The sequence below is a fragment of the Somniosus microcephalus genome, chromosome 11 (genome assembly GCF_052327205.1).
Source record: "Somniosus microcephalus isolate GS21.2 chromosome 11, FLI_Smic_1.0, whole genome shotgun sequence".
Lineage (NCBI taxonomy): Eukaryota > Metazoa > Chordata > Chondrichthyes > Squaliformes > Somniosidae > Somniosus > Somniosus microcephalus.
This window is the reverse complement of record NC_140997.1, coordinates 1586753-1612464: the sequence shown is the minus strand read 5'-3', so window position 1 is coordinate 1612464 and position 25712 is coordinate 1586753. Positions and strand designations below refer to the sequence as shown.

At 46.8% G+C, this 25712-nt stretch overlaps 1 protein-coding gene across 2 annotated transcripts in view; it reads right to left on the bottom strand.

The window, feature by feature from the left end:
* Positions 1–25712, bottom strand: part of llgl1 (LLGL scribble cell polarity complex component 1) — a 161494-nt gene that overhangs the window by 27120 nt on the left and 108662 nt on the right. The window contains exons 6-13 of one of the 2 annotated variants that reach the window (XM_086000022.1): positions 23737–23899; positions 16594–16726; positions 14532–14586; positions 13728–13882; positions 11015–11232; positions 8696–8763; positions 5991–6144; positions 1840–1944 (exon numbers count right to left, since the gene is read on the bottom strand). In XM_086000022.1, the coding sequence (XP_085856148.1) occupies positions 1840–1944; positions 5991–6144; positions 8696–8763; positions 11015–11232; positions 13728–13882; positions 14532–14586; positions 16594–16726; positions 23737–23899 (1051 nt within the window). The remainder of the gene's footprint in view (positions 1–1839; positions 1945–5990; positions 6145–8695; positions 8764–11014; positions 11233–13727; positions 13883–14531; positions 14587–16593; positions 16727–23736; positions 23900–25712) is intronic. The other variant, XM_086000023.1, reaches the window with a different exon arrangement.

Sequence of the window (25712 nt, the reverse complement as noted above, 5' to 3'; positions counted from 1 at the left end):
TCATGCCCTCAATACACTTATAAAACACCATGGGATTTTCCTTTATTTTGCCCACCAGTGTTTTTTCATGCCTCCTCTTCATTCTCCTAATTTCTTTTTTTTAAGTACCCCCCTGCATTTTCTATACTCCTCTAGGGCTTCCACTGTTTTTAGTCCTTTGTATCTGCCAAAAGCCTCCCTTTTTTTCCTAATCCATTCTTGTATATCCCTTGACATCCAGAGTTCCCTGGACTTGTTGGTCCCACCCTTGATCTTTACGGGAACATGTTGGCGTTGTACTCTCTCTATTTCCTTTCTGAAAGACTCCCACTGCTCCGATGTGGATTTTCCTACAAGTAGCTTATCCCAGCCCACTTTGGCCAGATCCTGCCTTATATTAAAATCGGCCTTCCCCCAATTTAGAACCTTTATTTCCGGTCCATCTTTGTCCTTTTCCATGACTACCTTAAATCTTACCGAATTATGGTCACCATCACCAAAATGCTCTCCTACTGACACTTCTACCATTTGCCCGGCTACCTTCCCTAGAATTAGATCCACTACCGCCCCCTCTCTTGTAGGGCTTTCTACATGCTGGCTCAAAAAGCTCTCCTGGATGCACTTTAAGAATTCCGCACCCTCGAAGCGTTTCACTGACTATCCCAGTTAATATTGGGGAAGTTGAAATCCCCTACGATTATTACCCTATTATTTCTACACTTCAGATTTGCCTACATATCTGTTCCTCCATCTCCCCCTGACTGTTTGGGGGCCTATAGTACACTCCCAGCAAAGTGCTTGCCCCCTTTTTGTTTTTAAGTTCTACCCATATGGCCTCATTAGAGGAACCTGCTAAGATATCATCCCTCCTTACAGCAGTAATTAACTCCTTGATTAATATTGCGACACCCCCTCCTCTTTTACACCCTCCTTGGTCTGGCCTGAAGACTCTATACCCTGGAATATTGAGCCCCTGCCCCTCCCTCAACCATGTCTCTGTGATAGCAATAATATCATACTCCCATGTGTTCATCAACACCTTCAATTCATCTGCCTTACTCGCAAGACTCCTTGCATTAAAATAAATGCCATCCAGCCTTGCCATACTCCCTTGTGCCGTTACATATTTGCTCTGCCTTCCAGGCCGATTTGTTTTTTCCTCTATATTTGTCTGTGCATCACCCCCTGCTACAGCTCCACTCCGTATCCCATCCGCCTGCCAAGTTAGTTTATTCAAAGGTCTCCAGCCATTGGAAGTCAGAGACTAGACAACTCTCCTGCCAATTCTTCATCCATCTCTGTGGATATGGCTGGTCTCTTGGCCATGACAGGGTGGCTGAGGCTAACTCAACCTATTGGGGCCGGCCGGCCGGCGCGCCGCCTCACACGGCCGGCCGGCCGGCCAGCGCGCCGCCTCACACAGCCGGCCGGCCAGCGCGCCGCCTCACACAGCCGGCCGGCCGGCCAGCGAGCGCGCCGCCTCACACAGCCGGCCGGCCGGCCAGCGCGCCGCCTCACACAGCCGGCCGGCCGGCCAGCGCGCCGCCTCACACAGCCGGCCGGCCGGCCGGCCGGCCAGCGCGCCGCCTCACACAGCCGGCCGGCCAGCCAGCGCGCCGCCTCACACAGCCGGCCGGCCGGCCGGCCAGCGCGCCGCCTCACACAGCCGGCCGGCCGGCCAGCGCGCCGCCTCACACAGCCGGCCGGCCGGCCAGCGCGCCGCCTCACACAGCCGGCCGGCCGGCCAGCGCGCCGCCTCACACAGCCGGCCGGCCGGCGCGCCGCCTCACACAGCCGGCCAATTTGGCCTCAACTTTGCAACTTTTGAAGCAGAGAAACAAATGAGATAGCTTTTGGTACCTGTCCTGCTGTGCCAGCAACCACCAGCCGACTGCTGTATTTACACAGGGAAATCTTCTGGATTCCCAGCCTGGGATCATCACTATAGGGATCAAAGCAGCCAACCTGTAATAGGGGGAGGACATAAAATCAGAATGGTTACAGCACAGGTGGTGGCCATTTGGCCAGTCGAGCCCGTGCCGGCTCTCTCAAGAGCATTCCAGCTAGTCCCACTCCCCTGCAAATTTTTTTCCTTCAGCTACTTATCCAATTCCCTTTTGAAAGCCACGATCGAGTCTGCCTCCAGCACCCTTTCAGGCCGTGCATTCCAGATCCTAACCACTCGCTGCCTAAAAAGGTTTTTCCTCATGTCGCCTTTTGGTTCTTTTGCTAATCACCTTGAATCTGTGTCCTTTGGTTCTCAACCCTTCTGCCAATGGGAACAGTTTCTCTCTATCTACTCTGTCTAGACCACTCATAATTTTGAACACCTCTATCAAATCTCCTCTCAACTTTCTCTGCTCTAAGGAGAACAATCCCAACTTCTCCAATTGGGGAGACCAAACGCAGATTGGGTGACCGCTTTGCGGAACACCTCCGTTCAGTCCGTAAGGGTGACCCCGAGCTTCCGGTCGCCTGTCATTTTAATCCATTCCCACTCGGACCTCACCGTCCTTGGCCTCTTGTATTGTTCCACGGAAGCTCAACGTAAACTCGAGGAACAGCACCTCATCTTCCGATTAGGCACTCTGCAGCCTTCCGGACTCAATATCGAGTTCAACAATTTCAGATCATAACCTCGGCCCCTATTTCATTTTTTCTTGTAATTTTTCCACTCCTTTTCTCCCCCCCCTTTCCTTTTGTTTCTCTCTCACACCTGGCAGCTATCTCTTGCCCTGCCAGTACACTTTACACCTAATCTCAGCCTATTACCATCTCGTCTAGCTTCTAATACCTTTTATTGTCTCTTTTACTTCTTTTGTTTCTTTTATTCTTTTGTCCGATCACAGCCCTGCCTCCGATCTATCTTTTCTTTCCAGTTTTGAAGAAGGGTTCGACCCGAAACGTCAACTCAAATGTCTACTCAAATGTCTCTCCACGGATGTTGCCTGACCTGCTGAGTTTTTCCAGCATTTTCTGTTATTCCCAACTTCTCCAATCTATCCATGTAACTGAAGTTCCTCATCCCTGGAATCATTCTGGTAAATCTTCTCTGCACCTTCTGTAAGGCCTTCACATCCTTCCTAAAGTGCAGTGCCCAGAATGGGACACAATACTCCAGTTGAGGCCGAACCAGTATTTTATAAACATTTATCGTAACTTCCTTGCTTTTGTACTCTTTTGCCTCTGCTTATGAAGCCCAGGATCCCATATGTTTTTTTTAAACCGCTTTCTCAACCTGCCCTGCCACCTTCAACAATTTGTGCACATATACCCCCAGGTCTTGCTGTTCATGCACCCCTTTAGAGAATTGTACCATTTAGTTTATATTGCCTCTCCTCGTTCTTCTTACCAAAATGTATCACTTCGCACTTTTCTGCGTTAAATTTAATCTGCCACGTGTCCGCCCATTTCACCAGCCTATGTCTTCTTGAAGTCTATCACTATTCTCCTCACTTTTCACTATACTTCCTAGTTTTTAAATTGTGCCCTGTCCACCCAAGTCCAAGTCATTAATATATATCAAGAAACGCAGTGGTCCTAGTACCGACCCCTGGGAAGCACCTTCCTCCAGTCCGAAAAACAACCGTTCACCACTACTCTGTTTCCTGTCACTTAGCCAATTTCGTATCCATGCTGCTACTGTCCCTTTTATTCCATCGGCTTCAACTTTGCTGGAAAGCCTATTATGTGGCACTTTATCAAACGCCTTTTGAAAGTCCATGTACACGTCAACCACATTACCCTCATCAACCCGCTCTGTTACCTCATCATAAAACTCGATCAAGTTAGTTAAACACGATTTGCCTTCAACAAATTCATGTTGGCTTTCCTTAATTAATCCACATCTGTCCAAGTGACTGTTAACTTTGTCCCTGATTATCATTTCTAAAAGCTTCCCCACCACCGAGGTTAAACTGACTGGCCTGTAGTTGCTGGGTTTATCCTTGCACCCTTTTTTGAACAAGGGTGTAACATTTGCAATTCTCCAGTCCTCTGGCACCACCCCCCGTATCTAAGAAGGATTGGATGATTATGGCCAGTACCTCCGCAATTTCCTCCTGAACCTCCCTCAGCATCAGAGGATGCATCCCATCCAGTCCTGGGTGACTTATCTACTTTAAGTAAAGACAGCCTTTCCAGGACCTCTTTTTATCTTATCCAGTATCTCCACTATCTCCTCTTTCACTGACTTTGGCAGCATCTTCTTCCTTGGTGAAGACAGATGCAAAGTACTCATTTAGTACCTCAGCCATGCCCTCTGCCTCCATGAAAAGGTCTCCTTTTTGGTCCCTAATCAGCCCCACCCCTCCTTCTTACTACTCTATTATTTATATGCCTATAGAAAACTTTTGAATTCCCTTTTTTGTTGGCTGCCAATCTATTCTCAAGCTCTCTCTTTGCTCCTCTTATTTTCTTTTTCACTTCCCCTCTGAACTTTCTATATTTAGGCTCACCACCACCTTCTCAAGGGCAACTAGGGACGGGCAATAAATGCTGGCCTTGCCAGCAACACCCAGATCCCATAAACAAATTTTTTAAAAGCCTGATTCTCACTTGTAGCATGGCTCTCAGGCACAGGCTGCTAACTTGGGCAGTTTGGCAAAGAGCACTTAATTTCTGTAGCAGTAGACATCGCTGCTAAATCAAACTAAAACCAGAAATATGGAACCTGTCCAGACACTGTTGTTGGGGGTGGGGCGGGGTGGGAGGAAAGATACAGCAAGACAGGAATATTTCTCCCCCACCCATCCTCTGCATACACAACCTGGCCAAACTACTCAACCCTCCGTCTGACATCAACAGATTACTCACTTACTCGATTACCCTTTTGAATCCTCCACTGTGCAAACCACAAACTTCCAATAAAAGCAGAGATTTCAGCATCCTAATTTCATAAACAGCAACAGTATCAGATTTTCAGAATGGCGTCTGTACTGGTTATTTGGGGGGGGGGGGAAGGGAGAAGGGCAGAGAAAAGGATCTTCCAGATTTTTGTACTGCTACAGAAATGAAGTGCCAAACTGCCCAAGTCAGCAGCCTGCGCCCAGGAACCATGTTACACCAAAACGGTCAGAGCCGCAACGGATTTTAAAATCAGATTTAAAGATATGAACCAAGGGATTATTAGCCACTTCTCCACAATCCTGCCCTTGGGCATCTTGCAAATCCAGATTTAACAAGTTCCCTGATGCACTGTTTAACTTTTAAAACTTTGTAATGACAATTACACTACATTGAGCATCTGTGCAGAATCTAACAAGTTGCATTAGGTTTTTAATCCATGTCCCACAATGGAGCCTGCTGGAAGTGGATCAATCGTCTCAAAAGGGCCCACAGGAATGAGGTGCATTGCAGCAGCACATGGGGTTTTTCCAGCTTGTGAGGAGACTTGCAGAGAGCAAGTTCCTGGAGCCGTGAATTGAACAGCACCTGCTGGTCTGCTCAAGCGACTTTCCCTCCTACTGCCATCGATTTTACAGAACTATAACTCTGCAAAAACCAGTGGATTTCGTCAGTTGGCATTGCCAGTTTTAGATGTAGCAATTTCTAGAATATTCCAGCAAATTAGCATTGATGTTTTTTCTCATGAGCCCCCTCCCAGTCTAATCCCACTCTCTCCCCGTATCCTTTAATACTCCAGCCAGTCTAATCCCACTCTCCCCGGCTTGGTTAGCTTCCTCTCCCCCACCTTTTATGGCCACATATCTTCAGTCAGATGGGCCTGGCCACAATACAGGCTGTTGGGAGATGCACCAACATGTCCTACTTGGAGGGCACTGCCCATTCCGTTGCTAGTCTCCTCCCAGCACATTCCTTCTACGCTGTGGCCGAGGTTGGGAATACTGCACAACAAGAGAATGTAATCTGCCTGCTACCAGCCTCCACTGCACATTGGTGCTCTGGGGAGTGTGTCAGCTAGTTATTGGCTATAGACAGAAATCGAATGCTTGGATCTCATCAGGCCTGTGCTCCACAGAATCTCCCGCCACTGAACTAAAGAACTTTACCTTGTGGAACGGAGGCCACTCCTCCTCCCCGCACGGTGGAAAACTCTCACTGTGGTCTGCTTCCGTCTGGAAAATATTTGCTGTGGTCAGTTTATAAAGAGGTTTCAGCGACACACCGGATGCATCCCAGAACCGCACTGTCCCGTCCTCATGCCTGAGAGCAAAATGAGTAATGAGTAAATATTGCCCTCGTTCGATGGTCGCACTGACTGTTCATCCAAGGTAAAGGTCAGATTTACCATCAGAAACTGGCAATTTACTTTACATAGGATATACAGCACAGAAACAGGCCATTCGGCCCAACCAGTCCATGCGCCACTCGAGCCTCCTCCAGTCTTTTCTCATCTAACTATCAGCATGACCCTCTATTCCCTTCTCACTCAAATGCTTATCTAACTGCCCTTTAAATGCATCTATACTATTCGCTACAACCACTCCCTGTGGTAGAAAGTGCCACATTCTCACCACTCTCTGGGTAAAGAAGTTTCTTGTGAATTCCCAATTTGATTTCTTGGTGACTATCTTATATTGATGGCCTCTAATTTTGCTCTTCCCCATTCTCTGTATCCACTATCAAAACCTCTCAATTTTAAAGACCTCTATTAAATTACCCCTCAGCCATTTCTTTTCAAGAGACCCAGCCTGTTCATCCTTTCCTGATGTGTATACCCTCGCATTTCTGGCATCATCCTTGTAAATCTTCTCTGCACCCTCTCCAGTGCCTCGATATCCTTTTTATAATATGGAGATCAGAACTGTATGCAGTACTCCAAGTGTGGTCTAACCAAGGTTCGATACAGGTTTAGCATAACTTCCCTACTTTTCAATTCTATCCCTCTAGAAATAAACCCTAGTGCTTGGTTTGCTTTTTTTATGGCCTTGCTAACCTGTGTTGCAACTTTTAGTGATTTGTGTATTTGTACTCCCAGATCCCTTTTGTTCCTCCACCCCACCTAGACTCCCACCCTCCAAGTGATAAGTGGCCTCCCTATTCTTCCTACCAAAATGTAATACCTCACATTGATCTGTATTGAAATTCATTTGCCAATTATATGCCCATTCTGCAAGTTTATTAATGTCTTCCTACCCTCAGCTCCCAATGCACCCACCCCACCCGGTCAGACCAGTGCAGTGAAGAAGGGCACATGATCACGATTCCCCAGACATCAGATTTAAAAGAAAAGCCTGGTACTTCCCCGAACAGGAATGGCTCAGGAGCGCAGCTCACGGCCAGATCAACAGCACCGAGCCCACAGGCACAGCAGCAAGTCATTTTACAAAACTTTGATACTTTTCCTGCCAGTTTCTCCCCACCTTCCCTGAAGGCACAGGTACGGCTCACAGGGGCCAACTCTGTGTAGCAGAGCCACAGACACTAGTTTTATCACCGAGCCATCACAAGAGCTTGTAACTTAGTGTTTGAGGCTGACAGTTCAGTACTGTGCTGAGGGAATGCTGCACTGCCAGAGGTGCCAGCTTTCAGAAGCGATGTTAAACCAAGGTCCTGTCTGCCCCCTCAGGTGGACACAAGATCCCCATGGCACTATTCAAAAGATCAGGGAGTTGGACCAGTGTCCTGGCCAACAATAATCCCTCAACCAACAGCAACAGGTGTTTATGGATCTTGCCGACAGAAGTCACTGCATTTCTAAAGTAAGCCATTGACTGTAAAGCACTTTGAATCATTGGGCACGTGATATATACAAGCGCTTCCTTTTACTTCTTACAGCAGTCACTGCAAATTAGTCTGAGCGACAGGGAATTCCGATTAAAGTTTAATCGTAGATACAGATCAAACTGGCACGAAATAGCTGTTTCAATACAAAAGTTCAGAACTTCCTGCCCCTTTCCTAGGCATAGACTGCAGTGCAAATAACCCTTCAGAGTGATGTGTGAATTTGTGATGGCCCAGTTTCTTCAGCACCATGTACCATCTGGTAGATGCTCATTTCTGGTTCTTCCCACCCCCAAAAAAACAAGATGAATTTTTGCTTCAATTGTCAAACAAGGATTGCTTCAATTGTCAAACAAGGACCTGGGGGAGGAGGAGGGGGGGGGGGGGGAGAGAGTGCTGAATGAAGGCATGTAGGCGTGTTGCTATAGTTACAATGTCAAGGCTGGTTCTTCCACTAGAGATCAGATCTACTTACTGTATGTTCCAGGACAGCAGAATGACATTAAATAACCGCACAAGGCTTTTCCAAAAACATTAATCACATGGATTAGCAGTCGCACTGCATTAGCATGGAGTGGTGGGGCAGCACACAGCTATAATCTGGCAGTGGAGGGTTTTCAAATAACCAACAGTAGTAACTCATTCCAGGACTTAAAAGCATTGGAGGGGAAAATGCCTCCAATGTTGAACAGAAACATCAGTTGACTATTATTGACCGCAGGTTAGGGTTACGACTGGCTTTAGCCCTCTGGGGCTGGGGAGAGGAACTAACCAGACAGTTTTGTTGCTCATCAACTCCTTCTGGCCCGCCATGGTCAAATGGTCTCACTCCCCCACTGGGGCAAGTCCACACCTTCACAGCTCCAGGAAGGAACTGGAGCGGAGAGAAAATTACAAAGGAAAAAAGACAAACAAATGAAGCAGAGCTGAAACACCAAGTATAATACCAGATTGCTTCATTTAAGGATTTTAATAGCAATTCCCAAAGACAAATATAAAATGAAACAAACAGGCATGAAAAATCTCTTACCCAGTTAACAGAAGTCCCTTCTGGACAGGTTCTGGAGCCAGATTCTTCCCACCATTAATCGGCCAGTCCTAAACAATACAGAATGGTATTAAAAACACTTCGTTCCTTGCTTACTTTGTGATGCACTGATTCAGGCAAAGCGGCACGTCAAGGAAACAATCTCACCCAGTAATTGAATTATGGCTAGGTTGAGACCATCTAAGATTGAGATCATCCGTTCAGCTGCGTCTGCCACTTCCCTTCCTTCCCCTAGCCCCAGGCCAAACTTCCTCTAAGGTTCCCCCCCCTGCCCTGAACTCACATCTTTCTCCAGTTTCTCTCAGATTTCCCCTCATGACCTCTCCATGCTCATCATGTATATAAAACCCACTTCCTGCTCCCTCAACCCTATTCCCACCAAACTGCTGACCACCCAACTTCCTTTCCTGGCTCCCATGTTAGCTGACATTGTTAACGGTTCTCTCTCCTCAGGTACTGTTCCCCTCTCTCTCAAATCTGCTGTCATCACCCCTCTCCAAAAAATCAACCCTTGACCCCCTCCGTCCTTGTAAACTACTGCCCCATCTCCAACCTCCCATTCCTCTTCAAAGTCCTTGAACGTGCAGTCGCCTCCCAAATCCATGCCCATCTTTCCCGTAACTCCATGTTTGAATCCCTCCAATCAAATTTCCGCCCTTGTCACAGTACTGAAACGGCTCCATCACAAATTACATTCTTTGCGACTGTGACAAAGGTAAACTATCCCTCCTTGTCCCTCGACTTGTCTGCAGCCTTTGACACGGTTGACCACGCCATCCTTCAACGCCTCTCCACCATCGTCCAGCTGGGTGGGACCGCACTCGCCTGGTTCCATTCTTATCTAACTAATCGTAACCAGAGAATCACCAGAAACGGCTTCTCTTCCCGCTCACATCATTGCCTCTGGCATCCCCCAAGGATCTATCCTTGGCCCCCTCCTATTTATCATCTACATGTTCCCCCATGGCGACATCATCCGAAAACACAGCGTCAGTTTCCACATGTACGCTGACGACACCCAGCTCTACCTCACCACCACTTCTCTCGACCCCTCTCCGGTCTCTAAATTTTCAGACTGCTTGTCCGACATCCAGTTCTGAACGAGCTGAAATGTTCTCCAATTAAATATTGGGAAGACCGAAGCCATTGTTTTCGGTCCCCGCCACAAACTCCGTTCCCTAGCCACTGACTCCATCCCTCTCCTTAACATCTGTTGGAGGCTGAACCACACTGTTCACAACCTTAGTGTCATATTTGACCCTGACCCTGCATAACCAAGATCACCTATTTCCACCTCCACCCCTGCCTCAGCTCATCCGCTGCTGAAACCCTCATCCCTGCCTTTGTTACCTCTAGACTTGACTATTCCAACACACTCCTGGTTGGCCTCCCACATTCTACCCTACGTAAACTGGAGGTGATCCAAAATTCAGCTGCCCATGTCCTAACTCGCACCAAGTCCCGTTCGCCCATCACCTCTGTGCTTGCTACATTGGCTCCCGGTTAAGCGACGCCTTGATTTCAAAATTCTCATCCTTGTTTTCAAATCCCTCCATGGTCTCGGCCCTCCCTATCTCTAATATACACCGCCCCCCCCCCGAAATATCTGCGCTCTCTAATTCTGCCCTCGAGGATCCCTGATTATCATCGCTCAACCATTGGTGGCTGTGCCTTCTGTTGCCTGGGCCCTAAGCTCTGGAATTCCCTGCCTAAACCTCTCCGCCTCGCTACCTCTCGTTCCTCCTTTAAAGACGCTCCCTAAAACCTACCTCTTTGACCAAGCTTTTGGTCATCTGTCCTAATTTCTCCTTATGTGGCCTGGTGTCAAATTTTTTTGTCTTATAATACTCCTGTGAAGCACCTTGGGACGTTTTACTACGTTAAAGGCGCTATATAAATACAAGTTGCTGTTGTTATAGGTGCAAGGCAGACTTCTGCTATTCGCAGCTTTAAAAAAAGTGACAACCTGAATATAATGATCCAAACATTCTGTAATCCTACGGCACAAGACTGGAACGCGACATTTAACCAAAAATCTGAGAGTTCCGTGTTGCTAGCCCAGTACAATCGGTCCAAGTCTCTCTGTACTCCGAGCAAACTTGGGGGAGGTCCGTTACAGCTGCCTCCAGATGCATTTGCAAAACCATCTAACAATTTTTAAGAAATAATATTCTGGGATGTAGTACTTGGTCTGGGTATCGAGTGCTGAAATTATCTCTGGACACGCGAGGCTATTACAGTAATGGTATCAGCAGGACGAGTTTGTGCATCATCCAATGACCTTACAGCTCAGGTACTCACCACTGTCGAATGCAGAGGGTTCTGCTGCTTCCCTGCACAGGTGAGCCTCTCCCAAAGCTTGACTGGGACGTTGGAAATGTGATAGGAACAAGTGATGGCAGAGGAATGGAGTGGTGCGAGGTATGGTGGAGTGATGGCAGGCCAGCCTGGAGTCTGCAGGTCCATTGCCACCAGCTCTTCCTCCACCAGCACTAGAAGGGCTCTGGGATTGTCGTACTCTGTTCAAGGCAAACAAAATAAGCACTTCAAAACCACAATCTGCATTGGCATAGAACATGGAAACAAGACAAGATGACAAGTCACAAACAGTTTGTCCAACTGTGCTTCTAAATATGAAGGTGTAATTAGTAAATTCAATTCCAACTTCAAGTCACCAAACATTCAGCTTTGACCAATAACAGCCTTTATTAAATACTCTGGCGTAAGACTCTACAAATTACCTTAAATTAGAATGCCCGTGGGAAATATACCCCTCTAACTTATATTAAAAGTCCACAATGCAATGTCTTTCTTTCCAAATGCAGATGTTGGGTTTCCCAGGCCAGCCACAACAGTCCTGCGTTTAGCTTCTGTTTCCAGTATTCCTCCTGCTCCCATTGAATTTCCCATTGCCCTGCCAATTCCATGCTGAAACAATGTTTGGACATCACTGGCCTGGGGAGTGGGGAGGACTCTCCACACTGAGGGAAATCTGGTTTCCACTCACCCTCATGCAGCCTCTTCACAGTTTCACTGCAGCATATGGAAAAACAGTGAAAGAGAAAGTATTAAGGGGTTTAGCAGCTTTAGAAGTGGATAAATCCCCAGGCCCAGATGAAATGTATCCCAGGCTGTTAAATGAAGCAAGAGAGGAAATAGCAGAGGCCCTGACCATCATTTTTCAATCCTCTCTGGCTTCAGGTGTGGTGCCAGAGGACTGCTAATGTGGTACCCTTGTTTAAAAAGGGAGAAAAGGATAGACCGAGTAATTACAGGCCAGTCAGCCTAACCTCGGTGGTGGGAAAATTATTAGAAAGAATTCTGAAGGACAGGATAAATCTTCATTTAGAAAGACACGGATTAATCAAAGATAGTCAGCACGGATTTGTTAAGGGAAGGTCGTGTCTGACAAACTTGATTGAATTTTTTTGAGGAGGTAACAAGGAGGGCAGATGAGGGTAGTGCGTTTGATCTAGTGTATATAGACTTTAGCAAGGCTTTTGATAAGGTTCCACATGGCAAACTGGTCACAAAGTTAAAAGCCCATGGGATCCAGGGCAAAGTGTCAAGTTGGATTCAAAACTGGCTCGGAGGCAGGAAGCAGAGGGTAATGGTTGATGGGTGTTTTTGTGACTGGAAGGCTGTTTCCAGTGGGGTTCCGCAGGGCTCAGTACTGGGTCCCTTGCTTTTTGTGGTATATATCAATGATCTTGACTTGAATATAGGGGGGTATGATTAAGAAGTTTGCAGATGATACTAAAATCGGCTGTGTGGTTGATATTGAAGGAGGAAGCTGTAGACTGCAGGAAGATATCAATAAATTGGTCAGGTGGGCAGAACAGTGGCAAATGAAATTCAATCTGGAGAAGTGTGAGGTAATGCATTTGGGGAGGGCTAACAAGGAAAGGGAATACACATTAAATGGTAGGACTGAGTGGTGTAGAGGAACAAAGGGACCTTGGAGTGCATGTCCACAGATCCCTGAAGGTAGCAGGCCAGGTAGATAAGGTGATTAAGGCGGCATACGGAATGTTTGTCTTTATTAGCCGTGGCATAGAATACAAGAGCAGGGGGATTATGCTTCAACTGTATAAAACACTAGTTAGGCCTCAGCTAGAGTACTGCGTGCAGTTCTGGTCACAGGAAAGATGTGATTGCACTAGAGAGGGTACAGAGGAGATTTACAAGGATGTTGCCGGGAGTAGAGAATCTTAGCTATGAGGAAAGACTGGATCGGCTGTGACGTAATAAAGACTCACTACGCACTTGGTGGTACATAAAGCAAGGCTTTAATCGACTTATAACAAAACATGGAGGTCTAGTTAGTAGTCACTAGCTTCCTGTTTCCAGACTGTCTCTGGCCAAGCTGGGCCCATGCCCTAGTATTTATACTCCTCGGGCGGCGCCCTCAGCTGGCCGTTCAGTAGTACTTCCTTGTAGAAGTTGCGATTCATGACAGGCTGGGTCTGTTTTCCTTGGAACACAGGAGGCTGAGGGGAGACCTTAGAGGTGTATAAAATTATGAGGGGCCTAGATAAAGTGGATAGAAAGGACCGATTTCCCTTGGCAGAGGGGTCAAAAACCAGGGGCACAGATTTAAAGTAACTGGTGGAAGGTTTAGAGGGAAAATTTCTTCATCCAGAGGGTTGTGGGGGTCTGGAACTCACTGCCTGAAAGGGTGGTAGAGGCAGAAACCCTAACCACATTTAAGAAGTACTTGGATGTGCACTTGGGATGCTGTAACCTGCAGGGCTACCGTCCTAGAGCTGGGAAGTGGGATTAGGCTGGATAGCTCTTTGTTAGCTGGCGCGGACACGATGGGCCGAATGGCCTCCTTCCGTGCTGTAACTTTCTATGATTCTAGCTCAGAACTCCACTGCCGACAAATAATCCATACGCTCCCCAAGGTCCCAACTCCTTTATACTGGAGCACAATCCATCACCAGCTTCTCAACTCCCTCCCACCCAAATATAGGGCATTAGGCACCAAACTCCCCTCCAGAGAGAAGATTACCTTGCTCAGGGTCTATATTATGCACCGTAAAGAAGTCTATCACTCGCGAGGTGAAGTCCAGTGTTACTTGAGCCTTGCCCTGCATTATGGTGATGCAATGCCTGTCACCATAGCTGGCTCTTGGCATTCCACCACTGAAAATTACAAAAGGGCTCCTAGAAAGAAGCAAATAAAAAATTATTAAACAGAAGGATGGCATTAAGCATCTCCCAAACACACGCACCACCCCACATAACAATTTACTCAACTCTTCTATCTCTTACACAACAAAACATGGAACAAGGCCAATTCTAGGCAGCTTCTTCTGCAGATCACTCTCACTGTCAGTTTCCATCTGTGCTGTGCTAGCTTGGGCCGAGGAGGGAAAGCCGGGGAGGGAACATGCAAGGGTTGCTAATGTTTGTACAGTGACTCTTTGCATGCGTGAACTTTAGGCAGGGGCAGACTTAGTTGGTATGCCCCCCCAGTTACTGCCTAGCCTCACGCATCAAGAATAACCCCATGAGCAGGCAGCACCTATGGAACCAGACAGCAGCAAGAACCAATCCCTACAAGAGGAGAATAGGGGATAAAGGGGAAGCAGAACAAACATTTATTCAGCTGCTTAATGCCAGAACAATTGGTCAGCACAAGCACAAGACTTGCCAAAGAAAATATCCATGTTGGCACAGAGCCACAGAGCAAGATACGTGCTCATTCTGCTCTCCAGTCTTCGGGAGGGGGAGGAGATGAAGTGTGTAAGAGAATGAGAATCAGTCACTGTGGGTTTTTTTTATTTTTTTTTATTAAAGTCAAGTTACTTGCCCCGTTTCTGATGTTCTCCAAAGAATTTTGTTGATGGCTTTACAAGGAAACGGACCTGAGGGAGGAAAGAGAAAGTTTATTCACTAAGAAAGTGTGCTTAAAACTATTATGATTCTAGCACTAATCTAGTAACGGAATCATCCTCAGTGAGGTTTGTGGCAAAGTTCTTGGAGGAGTGCTTTCAAAGTTCTCAGAATAAAGGTAAAAATCTATCACTGACTTTCTCATCTAGCTCATGCCCCTCCCCCTCGAATCAGCTGGAGTGAGAGAGACCAGGCTTCATGCTTGCTCAGAACTATGGTGCTGCTAAACTGGGGCTGACTGCAGTTACAGACTGTGCAGCCCCACCCACACTGAGGCTAGACACTGATCTGTGGGACAGGGAATTCCTCACATGGAGCATTTTTTAAAAACAGGCGAGAAGCCTAGGCAAATAAGGAAGGTTCACCGGAGGAAATAGCAAGAACATGAGGAATTAGAAGTAGTGACGCGGTGATGCCAAACTGGAGTTATAAAAGACCATATAGAAGGAAGGGTTAAAAAGTTGCATAATTTATGGACTCTGGGAAAGAACAGTGAAGAGAAAAATGTGTGTTCTGGGAACTTAGGAGAAACAAGATGAATGAGCGTAGTAACCGGCACCATTACAGACACACACCATTACAGACACACGGCCTGGGGGGGGGAAAGAAAGAGAGGAGACACAAATTTATTCAACCAAAAAATAAAAATGTTGACCCTAGCAGAGCAAAAAAAAAAGTTACTTTGCAAGAAATATGGGAAGCCATTATTCAAACTGGCAGAAATAATGTGTTTTTTTTTTACATTGAGTATTTGATCCACTGGGAGCCCTATTACAACAGAGCAGAGAATGAAACACATGCGATGAAACTGAGCTTGTGGCGTGTTCCAATACTTCAAAGTCGTCCGGGAAAGCTGAAGGAAATGCCATTGTTCCCCCGTGGCCCTTATCTCAGTGTAATGGCTGCACAGTCCAATACTAATGAAGACATGCACTTTTCATTAACACGTTCCACAGGCACTCAGCCACCAAAAACATTTCTCCCCTCACGTGCACACACTCCCACCAGCGAACACAATGAATGAATCTTGATCCCACGCCAGCGTGCCTTTCACACATGGAGCTGTGCTCATGTTTTCAAAACAGAAGTAACCGAGCTACAAGATGGTGAAGGAACTTGCCGACTTTGAAATAATTAAACAAGAAAGTCTGAAGGTTGGAGGAACGTCTCACTGCATTTCTGCTCTGAAAAAAGCACTTGAGATAAGTTAGCAGGAAAGGCCACGACACGCACAGTATTGCCAGGTTTAAAACACAATTAGATCCAGTTCCACAGAGAAGGCGCCGAGGGATATGCCGAGAATCAGCTGGTGGGGTGGAGAGCAGTCAAAAAACTTTTGGGTTAAGTGGCCAATTTCTGCTCCAAAAACCCCTCGTATCCTAGGCCACGTTTCCACTGCTGGTTTCTATTTCAGACAAAACAACTTTTTCAAAACAGTATCAACAAGCTGCCACCTGCAATCCCTACACAGTAAATTCTGGACTGAACTAACCTCAAAAGAGGGAATTGTGGAGTGGATGGGAATTACACCTTCACCCTGCAGAGGAGAGCAAGTCATGTTGCTTCCAAATGGCTTCCTCTTGTTAGTTTTCTGACCCCAACAGCCCCATACTCTGTAAAGCTCACATCTGCCCAAGACTGAATATCACTCACCCATTCATGGGGACAGCAGGGACCCAATCCCAGCTTTTCAATGGGAAATATTTAAAGCTTTCTTTACTTCCTCCCACTCCGTCTCAATCTAAAAGAACTAAAACCAGTTCACACTGTTCTTGTAATGACGCAGGACTTCAGTGTAATGTGTGCACTTTTCAAGCCTGGAGGAGTTATACAGTCTTCCACAAAGTTCCCAATCTCAGGCAGGTGAGCAAGACAAATAGATTTAAACAATTAATTTCCCCCCAAAAAATGATAACTGGATTTCTATAATGTGCAAAATTGAATGCTGTGATTCAAGCACCTTGTCCAGCTGCACTCACCGTAAGGGATGGAGGTGGTGAGGGGCTGGGTCTTCGACCTCGCACTGTTCACTGGCCACACCATGTAGCCTCCGTCACTGTGGGAGCTGACAAACGTCCTGCTGCTCCGCTCCCAGCTTAGGCTCTCCAGCTGCTACGGGAGAACAATCCTCAGTCACCATTCAGTACCAAACATTGCACAACACTGCACCAACTCCGGGGAAAACAGGACTCTTAGTAAATGCACTGTGAAACCGAGCCATACACTAATTTAAGCCCAGGTATGCTCCCCTCTGTGTCCAGTTAGCTCACCTCATCTATGACATTAGAGTGCAATTGGGTTCAGCAGTGGGGGGTTTGGACGAGAGAGAAGAGGAGGCTCTCTGGCACTTGCTTTAGCAGTTAGGATGTTACTGGGACTACAAGGGCAGAGGCATGAGAGATTAGTAATTAAACAGCTCAGGTAGAGGAGTGTAAGGAGCACAATATGATGAGGTTTAAGATTCAACTAGAAAAGGTTAAAGTCAGTACAAAAACTAGACCAGCATGGAATAGGGCAGGTTTTCCCAAAGGTGAGCAGCAAGCTAGCCAAGGTGAGGTAGAAGAAATTGGCACACAGAACTTGAGTATCAGAGGCTGGTTTTTAAAAGAGATTGCAAAGGTACAGGCCAAGTATTATTGATTAAAAAATGAAACTACTAGTAGTTTTCAGATGGCACGGATAAAGAAGGTCAAAACCCATTAATATTGAAGATGAAGATCAACAAGGCCAATAAGAATATAATAATGAAAACCTCTTATTTTCTCCTTTTTGTTTTAAGAGTATGATAAGGAACGCCAAGAGGGATTATGAGGGTTTGTAATTTGCTTTTTAAAAAAACATTTGAGTGAAGTACATCAGTAAAGAGAATTGTTAAGTGCGGTGGGACCAGCGAGGAGAGGAGTCAATTGCTAGATCAAAAAATGGCAGGTGTTTAATAAATACTTTGCATCAGATATTGGAGTGGAGGTGATTCCTGAAGTGGTCGAGAGCGAGATCAGCGACGTTATGACAGATAAAAGGAAATTTTTAGATAAGGTAGTTAGGCTAAAGAAAAACAAAGTGTCAGGGCCTGATGGGTTACACCCGAGGACCCCAAGGGAGATGAGGCAGAAAATTGCTGAGGCCCCAGAGAGGATATTCCAAGGCTCTAGATTGTAGATGGACGCAAGACTGGAGTGGACAATGTAGTACTCATTTTAAACAAGGGAGACAGAGCTGTACCATTGCAATCGCCAAGAACTGGGTACCCTATTCATGTACCAGCAGATTATTCCTCCATTCGTCAATCACAGCTTGCATTTATATAGCGCCTTTAATGTAGTGAAACGTCCCAAGGTGCTTCACAGGAGCATTATCAGACAAAAATTGACACTGAGCCAAAGGAGGAGACATTAGGACAGAGACTAAAAGCTTGGTCAAGAAGGCAGGTTCCAAGCAAAAGCAAAATACTGCAGATGCTGGAAATCTGAAATAAAAACAGAAAATGTTGGAAATACTCAGGTCAGGCAGCATCCGTGGGGAGAGAAACCGAGCTAACGTTTCAGGTCGATGACGGAAGATGTATAGAGATGCGACAGGTTTTAAGCTAGTACAGCGGCAGGGAAAAGGGGCGGAGAGGAAAGAACAAAAGGGAAGGTCTGTGATAGGGTGGAAGGCAGAAGAGATTAAATAACAAAGGGATGATGGTGCAAAGCAAAAGGGGATGGCAATGGGACAAGTAAAGAAACAGTTTCACTATGTTAAAGGTGCTACATAAATGCACGTTGTTGGTGTCACGGGCTGTGGAAGGAATAGCGTTTCCAACTCAGGATGTATTCAGAAGTTTGATCACGTGACCTGCATCCAACCATCCCATCCCACACGGGCATCCTCGCATTCCCACCTATTGGAAAGCGAGCAGACTCCTCGTTACCGGAAACATCCTTTTTTAACATTATTTTTCTTTTTGCCCCAATGATTTTGCTCACAGCAGTTTCCAGGAGATTAATCTTCAATTCCTGGAGACTCCAGGACAACGAGAGTATGTTGGCAACCCCAGGAAGGAGATTAAATGGGGGGGGGGGGGTAAGGTAGAGTCTGTGATGGCGCAGATTGTACACAGGCTGTGGAAGGAGTGGCTCAAAAAACGGGCAGGATTGGGTTTTAAATATTCCTGGATATAAAGGTGTTCAGGAAAGATAGGGAAGGAAAGAAAGGAGGTGGGGTGGCAGTATTGGTTAAGGAGAATGTTACAGTGCTGGAGAGAGAGGACGTCCTGGAGGGGTCAAGGGCAGAGTCTATTTGGTTAGAGTTAAGAAATAATAAAAGGTGCACTACTCAGTATATTCTATAGGCCACCAACTAGTGGGAAAGATATAGAGGAGCAAATTTGTAGGGAAATTACAGAGAGGTGCAAGAACTATAAAGTAGTCATAATGGGAAACTTCAATTGTCCCAATAGAAGACTGGGAAAGTAATAGTGTAAAGGGCAGAGAGAGGGAAGAAATTCTGAAGTGTGTTCAGGAGAACTTTCTTGATCAGTACATTTACAGCCCAACGAGGAAGAAGACATTGCTGGATCTGGTTCTGGGGAATGAGGTAAGTCAAGTGGAGCAAGCGTCAGTAGGGGAACATTTAGGGAACAGTGATCATAGTATCATAACGTTTAGATTAGCTATGGAAAAGGACAGGGAACAATCTGGAGTAAAAATACTTAATTGGAGGAAGGCAAATTTCAGTGGGTTGAGAACTGATCTGGCCCGGGTAAACTGGAATCAAAGATTGGCAGGCAAAACTGTAATCGAACAATGGGCTGCCTTTAAAGAGAAGGTTCGGGTACAGTCGAGGTACATTCCCACAAGGGGGAAAGGTAGGGCAACTAAAACCAGAGCTCCTTGGATGACGAAAGAGTTAGAGAGCAAGATGAAGCAGAAAAAGGGGGGCATATGCCAGATTGAGAATATAAGTGAGAATCAGGCTGAATATAGGAAGTTCAGAGGGGAAGTGAAAAAGAAAATAAAGGGCAAAGAGAGAGCATGAGAATAGATTGGCAGCTAACATAAAAGGGAATTCAAAAAAGTCTTCTATAGGCATGTAAATAATAAACAGATAGTAAGAGGAGGGGTGGGGCCGATTAGGGACCAAAAAGGAGACCTACGCACGGAGGCAGAGGGCATGGCCGAGGAAAGATGATGCTGCCACGGTCATAGTGAAAGAGGAGGTAGTGGAGATACTGGACGAGATCAAAACTGATGAGGAGGTACTAGAAAGGCTGCCTGCACTTACAGTAGATAAGACACCAGGACCAGATGGGTTGCATCCTAGGATGCTGAGGGAGGTTAATGAGGAAATCACAGAGGTACTGGCCACAATCTTCCAATCCTCCTTAGATACAGGGGTGGTGCCAGAGGACTGGAGAATTGCAAATGTTACACCCTTGTTCAAAAAAGGGTGCAAGGATAAACCCAGCAACTACAGGCCAGTCAGTTTAACCTCGGCAGTGGGGAAGCTTTTAGAAATGATAGTCAGGGACAAAGTTAACAGTCACTTGGACAAGTATGGATTAATTAAGGCAAGCCAGCACAGATGTTAAAGGCAAATCGTGTTTAACTAACTTGATCGAGCTTTTTGATGAGGTAAGAGAGGGTTGATGAGGACAATGGTGTTGACGTGGTGTATACGGATTTCCAAAAGGCGTTTGATAAAGTGCCACAGAATAGGCTTGCCAGCAAAGTTGAAGTCCATGGAATAAAAGGGACAGTGGCAGCATGGATACGAAATTGGCTAAGTGACAGGAAACAGTAGAGGTGAACGGTTGTTTTTCGAACTGGAGGAAGGTACACAGTGGTGTTCCCCAGGGGTCGGTGCTAGGACCACTGCTTTTCTTGATATATATTAATGACTTGGACTTGGGAATACAGGGCACAATTTCAAAATTTGCACATGACACAAAACTTGGAAGTAAAGTGAACAGTGAGGAGGAGAGTGATAGGCTTCAAGAGGACAGACAGGCTGGTGGAATAGGAGGGCACGTGGCAGTTGAAACTTAACGCAGAAAAGTGCGACGTGATACATTTGGTAGGAAGAACGAGGAGAGACAATATAAACTAAATGGTACAATTCTGAAGGGGGTGCATGAACAGAGAGGCCAGGGGTATATGTGCGCAAATTGTTGAAGGTGGCAGGGCAGGTTGAGAAAGCAGTTAAAAAAGCATACGGGATCCTGGGCTTCATAAATAGAGGCATAGAGTACAAAAGCAAGGAAGTTATGATGAACCTTTATAAAACACTGGTTCAGCCTCAACTGGAGTAGTGTGTCCAATTCTGGGTGCTGCACTTTAGGAAGGATGTGAAGGCCTTAGAGGGTGCAGAAAAGATTTAAGAGAATGATTCCAGGGATGAGGGAACTCAGTTACATGGATAAACTGGTGAAGCTGGGGTTGTTCTCCTTGGAGCAGAGAAGATTGAGAGGAGATTTGATAGAGGTGTTCAAAATCATGAGGGGTCTAGACAGAGTAGAGAGAGAGAAACTGTTCCCATTGGCAGAAGGGTCAAGAACCAGCGGTCACAGATTTAAGGTGATTGGCAAAAGAACCAAAGGAGACATGAGGATAAAAATTTTTATGCAGCGAGTGGCTAAGATCTGGAAGGCACTGCCTGAAAGGGTGGTGGAGGCAGACTCAATCATGGCTTTCAAAAGGGAGTTGGATAAGTACCTGAAGGAAAAAGATTTGCAGGGCTCCGGGGAAAGGGCAGGGGAGTGGGACTAGCTGAAGTGCTCTTGCAGAGAGCCGGCACGGGCTCGATGGGCTGAATGGCCTCCTTCTGTGCTGTAACCATCTATGATTCTATGAGTGTGTTTGTGTCTTCCAGGCTCCTTTATTAAGTCTATAGTTTCCAATTTGCAATGAAGGGGTAGTTTGAGCATTAGGCTTATGGTTGAGAAAGTATAGTCGGTTTTGAAGCAATGCTGGCACACAACGTTTGAACTTTCTCCTGCTCAAATACAACACTGTTAACCTGGAGTATACTGGGAGGGGACGGGGGAATCAATCAGTCGAAGGGGATTGATTTCAAATGTACCGAAAATCGGCCAGCGTCTATCTGGGATGTAGGAGTCGCTTGGTCAGATTACTGCCCATGGGGGAGGACCGAGATTTATTTCCTGGTGTTCGGTAGAAAAAGTTCATCGCCAATTGCAGAGTTCAAGGGAACTGATTTGTTAGTTAACAGAATAAACTATTAGAGTTTTGGGAGTCCAAAACTAGGGTTCATAAATATAAGATAGTCACTAATAAATCCAATAAGGAATTCAGGAGAAACTTCTTTACCCAGAGTGGTGAGAATGTGGAACTCGCTACCACAGGGAGTGGTTGAGGCGAATAGTATCGATACATTCAAGGGGAAGCTAGATAAGTAAGTGAAGGAGAAAGGAATAGGAGGATATGCGGAGATAGGGAGAGATGAAGAAGGGTGGAAGGAGGCTCGTGTGGAGCATAAACACCGGCATAGACCTGCTGGGCCAAATGGCCTGTTTCTGTGCTGTAAACACTATATAACTCAAAGATGGGTCTAGAGGAGGTGTAAATGGCAACAGCAGAATCATTACCAGTACCTGACGACTGGAAAAAATGGGAGCAGTGGTTACGATCTGAAATTGTTGAACTCCACGTGGAGTCCGGAAGGCTGTAAAGTGCCTAATCAAAAGAGGAGGTGTTGTTCCTCAAGCTTCCGTTGAGCTTCATTAGAACAGTGTAGGAGGCAGAGGGGTCAAAGTGGGAGGGGACGGTGAATTAAAATGGCAAACAACCGGAAGCTCAGGGCCATGAGTGCAGGCTGAAGGGTGGTGTTCAGCAAAGCGGTTACCCAATCTGCATTTGGTCTCTTCAATGTAGAGACCGCATCATGAGCAGCGAATGCAGTACAATAAATTGAAAGTACAACAAGTAAATCACTGTTTCACCTGGAAGGTGTGTTTGGGGCCCTGGATGGTGGTAAAAGGGCAGGTGTTGAATCTCCTGCACCTGCATGGAAGGTGCCCTGGGAAGGGGAGCAGGTGTTGGGGGTGATGGAAGAGTGGACCAGGATGTCATGGAGGGATGCTGAAAGGAGAGGGGAAGATGCGTTTGGTGGTGGCATTGCACTGGAAGTGGCGGAGAGGAATGTGGAGGCTGGTGGGGAGGAAGGCGAGGACAAAGGGAACCCTATCGTGGTTCTGGAAGGGATGGGATGAGAGCAGAAGTGTGGGAAACGGGACAGACACAGTCAAGGGCCCTTCAACCACAGTGGAGGGGAATCCTCGGTTGAGGAAAAAAGGTACATCAGAAGCAGTGGTGCGGAATGTGGCATCGTCAGAACAGATGCGACTGAGACGGAGAAACAGGGAGAATGGAAGAGAGTCCTTACAGGAAACAGGGTGGAAGTTTAATCAAGGTAGTTGTGGGAGTCAGTGGGTTTATAGTGGATGTTGGTCAATAGCCTACCCCCAGAAATGCAGAGAGAGAAGTCGTGAAAGGGAAGAGTCGGAGATGGACCTTGTGAAGGCAAGGGAAGGGTGGAAATTGGAAGCAAAGTTGATGAAATTCTCCATTTCGGGGCGAGAGCAGGAAACGGCACAGATACAGCCATCAATATACCGGAATAAGAGGTGAGGGAGGGGACCAGAGCAGGACTGGAACAAAGAATGTTCCACATAGGTAGGTTTCAAGGAGTGTCTTAAAGGAGGAGGGGTTTAGGGGGGGAATTGCAGAACTCAGGACCCGGGCAGCTGAAGGCACGACTACCAATGGTGGAGTGATGGAAATCGAGGATACGCAAGAGGCCAGAGTTGGAGAAATGCAAATAGCTTGGAGGGTTGTAGGGCTGGAGGAGGTTACAGAGATAGGGAGGGGCAAGGATGAGAATTTTAAAATCAAGGCAGTCAGACCAGGAGCCAATGTAGGTCAGCCAGCACAGGGTGATGGGTGTGGGTTAAGCTTCAGAGGCACAACAGTATTGCGGACTCTCAGAAATCAGGGTGATCACCATCTAACTCCATGGGTTATTCCGTAACTGTCCAAATACCATCAGCACCCAGCTCAAGCAGAACATTCAGTTTCACAATCACTTTCAGCAATCCTCAGTGGTGTCCCTGTTGCAGGTACCTGGTTGCCTAGAAACAGATTCTCCACGTAGCGAGCCCCCTGGCCCCACAGGATCACCAACCCTCTGCTGTAGCCAATCAGGATCTTGTCTGGATCAGCTGGATGTTCCTGGAGCGATTCAACTGGTCCCAGAGCTTTTCCACACTTGTAATCGTCTGGAACACTAACATCAATCAGGAGATTAAAACCAGCCCACAAAGGAAGTAAACAAATCGCAGAGATTCAACACAGTGCCAAAGACAGAGACCAAAACCAGCGCCAGAGACACAGACTAAAACACAGCACCAGAAGCACGCAGCCCAAACACTGCCAGAGACACAGGCCAAACAGCGCCAGACACAGACCACTAAGTATAATTCAAACAGTGAAGCATTAGTATTAGGCAATTACTGAGTAATCCAATAGTAAACATTGCCCAAGTTTACAAGGAATTGCCTTCCAAGTACTGGGAAGCGTTTTGCTGCAGTTTCTTGATAAACATCTGCACAGCCTCATTATCCCTCTCACTCCAACACAGGTTCAGATAAACTTCCTTTCTGAATTCAGGAGCAAATGTTGAACGAAACACTCAGGGTTTTTTTTAAACTGTTTATTTGGCACCAGTTTACATACAGCCAAACTGCTCAAAGATGGCGCTGCACGGACGGCAGGGAGCAATTATTCTAGCTGTACAACTTACAAACACTGATTTTAGACACGCGTATAATGTGACAGCCAGAGTCAGGCAGCGAACCACAACACTGGTTTGTGCAGCTGCCACAAATGTTCCCAATCTACAGCACTCTCAGGTCGGGGCTTCAAAGCTCTGCGTAAATTCGCACTTCAAATCAGTGACAAGATCAAAGAGTTGATTGGCAGCGTGAATAGGCCCGTGCTGGCGGTCACCTTAACATTCACACACAGAGAGTTTGGAAAAATGGAGCCCCGTCCCAAAGGCTGCAGCTCCGTTCTTCGTGCACAAGCCTGAGGAGCGAGCGTCAATAAACTGCTCGGCTGCGGAGAGTGGCCAGGCTCAGCCCCACCTTCACCAGATAACCAGAAATAGTAAAACTCCCAAACCCAGAGCCAGCAAGACTACTTGTAGTGCCCTCTCCCACCAGACATTGGCCAGTAGCACAGGCCAGCATTCCAACCAGGGATCTTCCCAATTTGCGTGACTCACACTGCGTTAAGCAGCTGAGCCATTGGGAAACCAGAGAATTAAATATCTAAACATTCCCAAGATGCACAATATGTGAGTTACTATAACAGAAACCTGCAACTGTCCACAGCCATATTCACAATCCCCACTTAACCAGGCCGTGCAGGTGGGATTGCTGCCCCAAGATCTCTGCAATTCATTACCTTGCAGAGATGCCAACTTTCCACCATCTACAAGGCACAAGTAAGGAGTGTGATGGAATACTCTCCACTTGCCTGGATGAGTGCAGCTCCAACACCACTCAAGAAGCTCGACACCATCCAGGACAAAGCAGCCTGTTTGATTGGCACCCCATCCACCACCTTAAACATTCACTCCCTCCACCACCGGCGTACCGGGGCTGCAGTGTGTACCATCTACAAGATGCACTGCAGCAACTCACCAAGGCTTCTTCGGCAGCACCTCCCAAACCTGCGACCTCTTCCACCTAGAAGGACAAGGGCAGCAGGCGCATGGGAACATCACCACCTCCAAGTTCCCCTGCGAGTCACACACCATCCCGACTTGGAAATATATCGCCTTTCCTTCATCGTCGCGAGTCAAAATCCTGGAACTCCCTCCTAACAGCACTGTGGGAGTACCTATACGCGACTCCCAAAACAAGTGCTCTACTCTGAGCTCCGGCATGGCAAGAGAGCCCCAGGTGGGCAGAGGAAACGCTTCAAGAACACCCTCAAAACCTCCTTGAAAAAAAGTGTAACATCCCCACTGACACCTGGGAATCCCTGGCCCAAGACCACAAAGTGGAGGAGAAGCATCCAGGAAGGCACCGAAC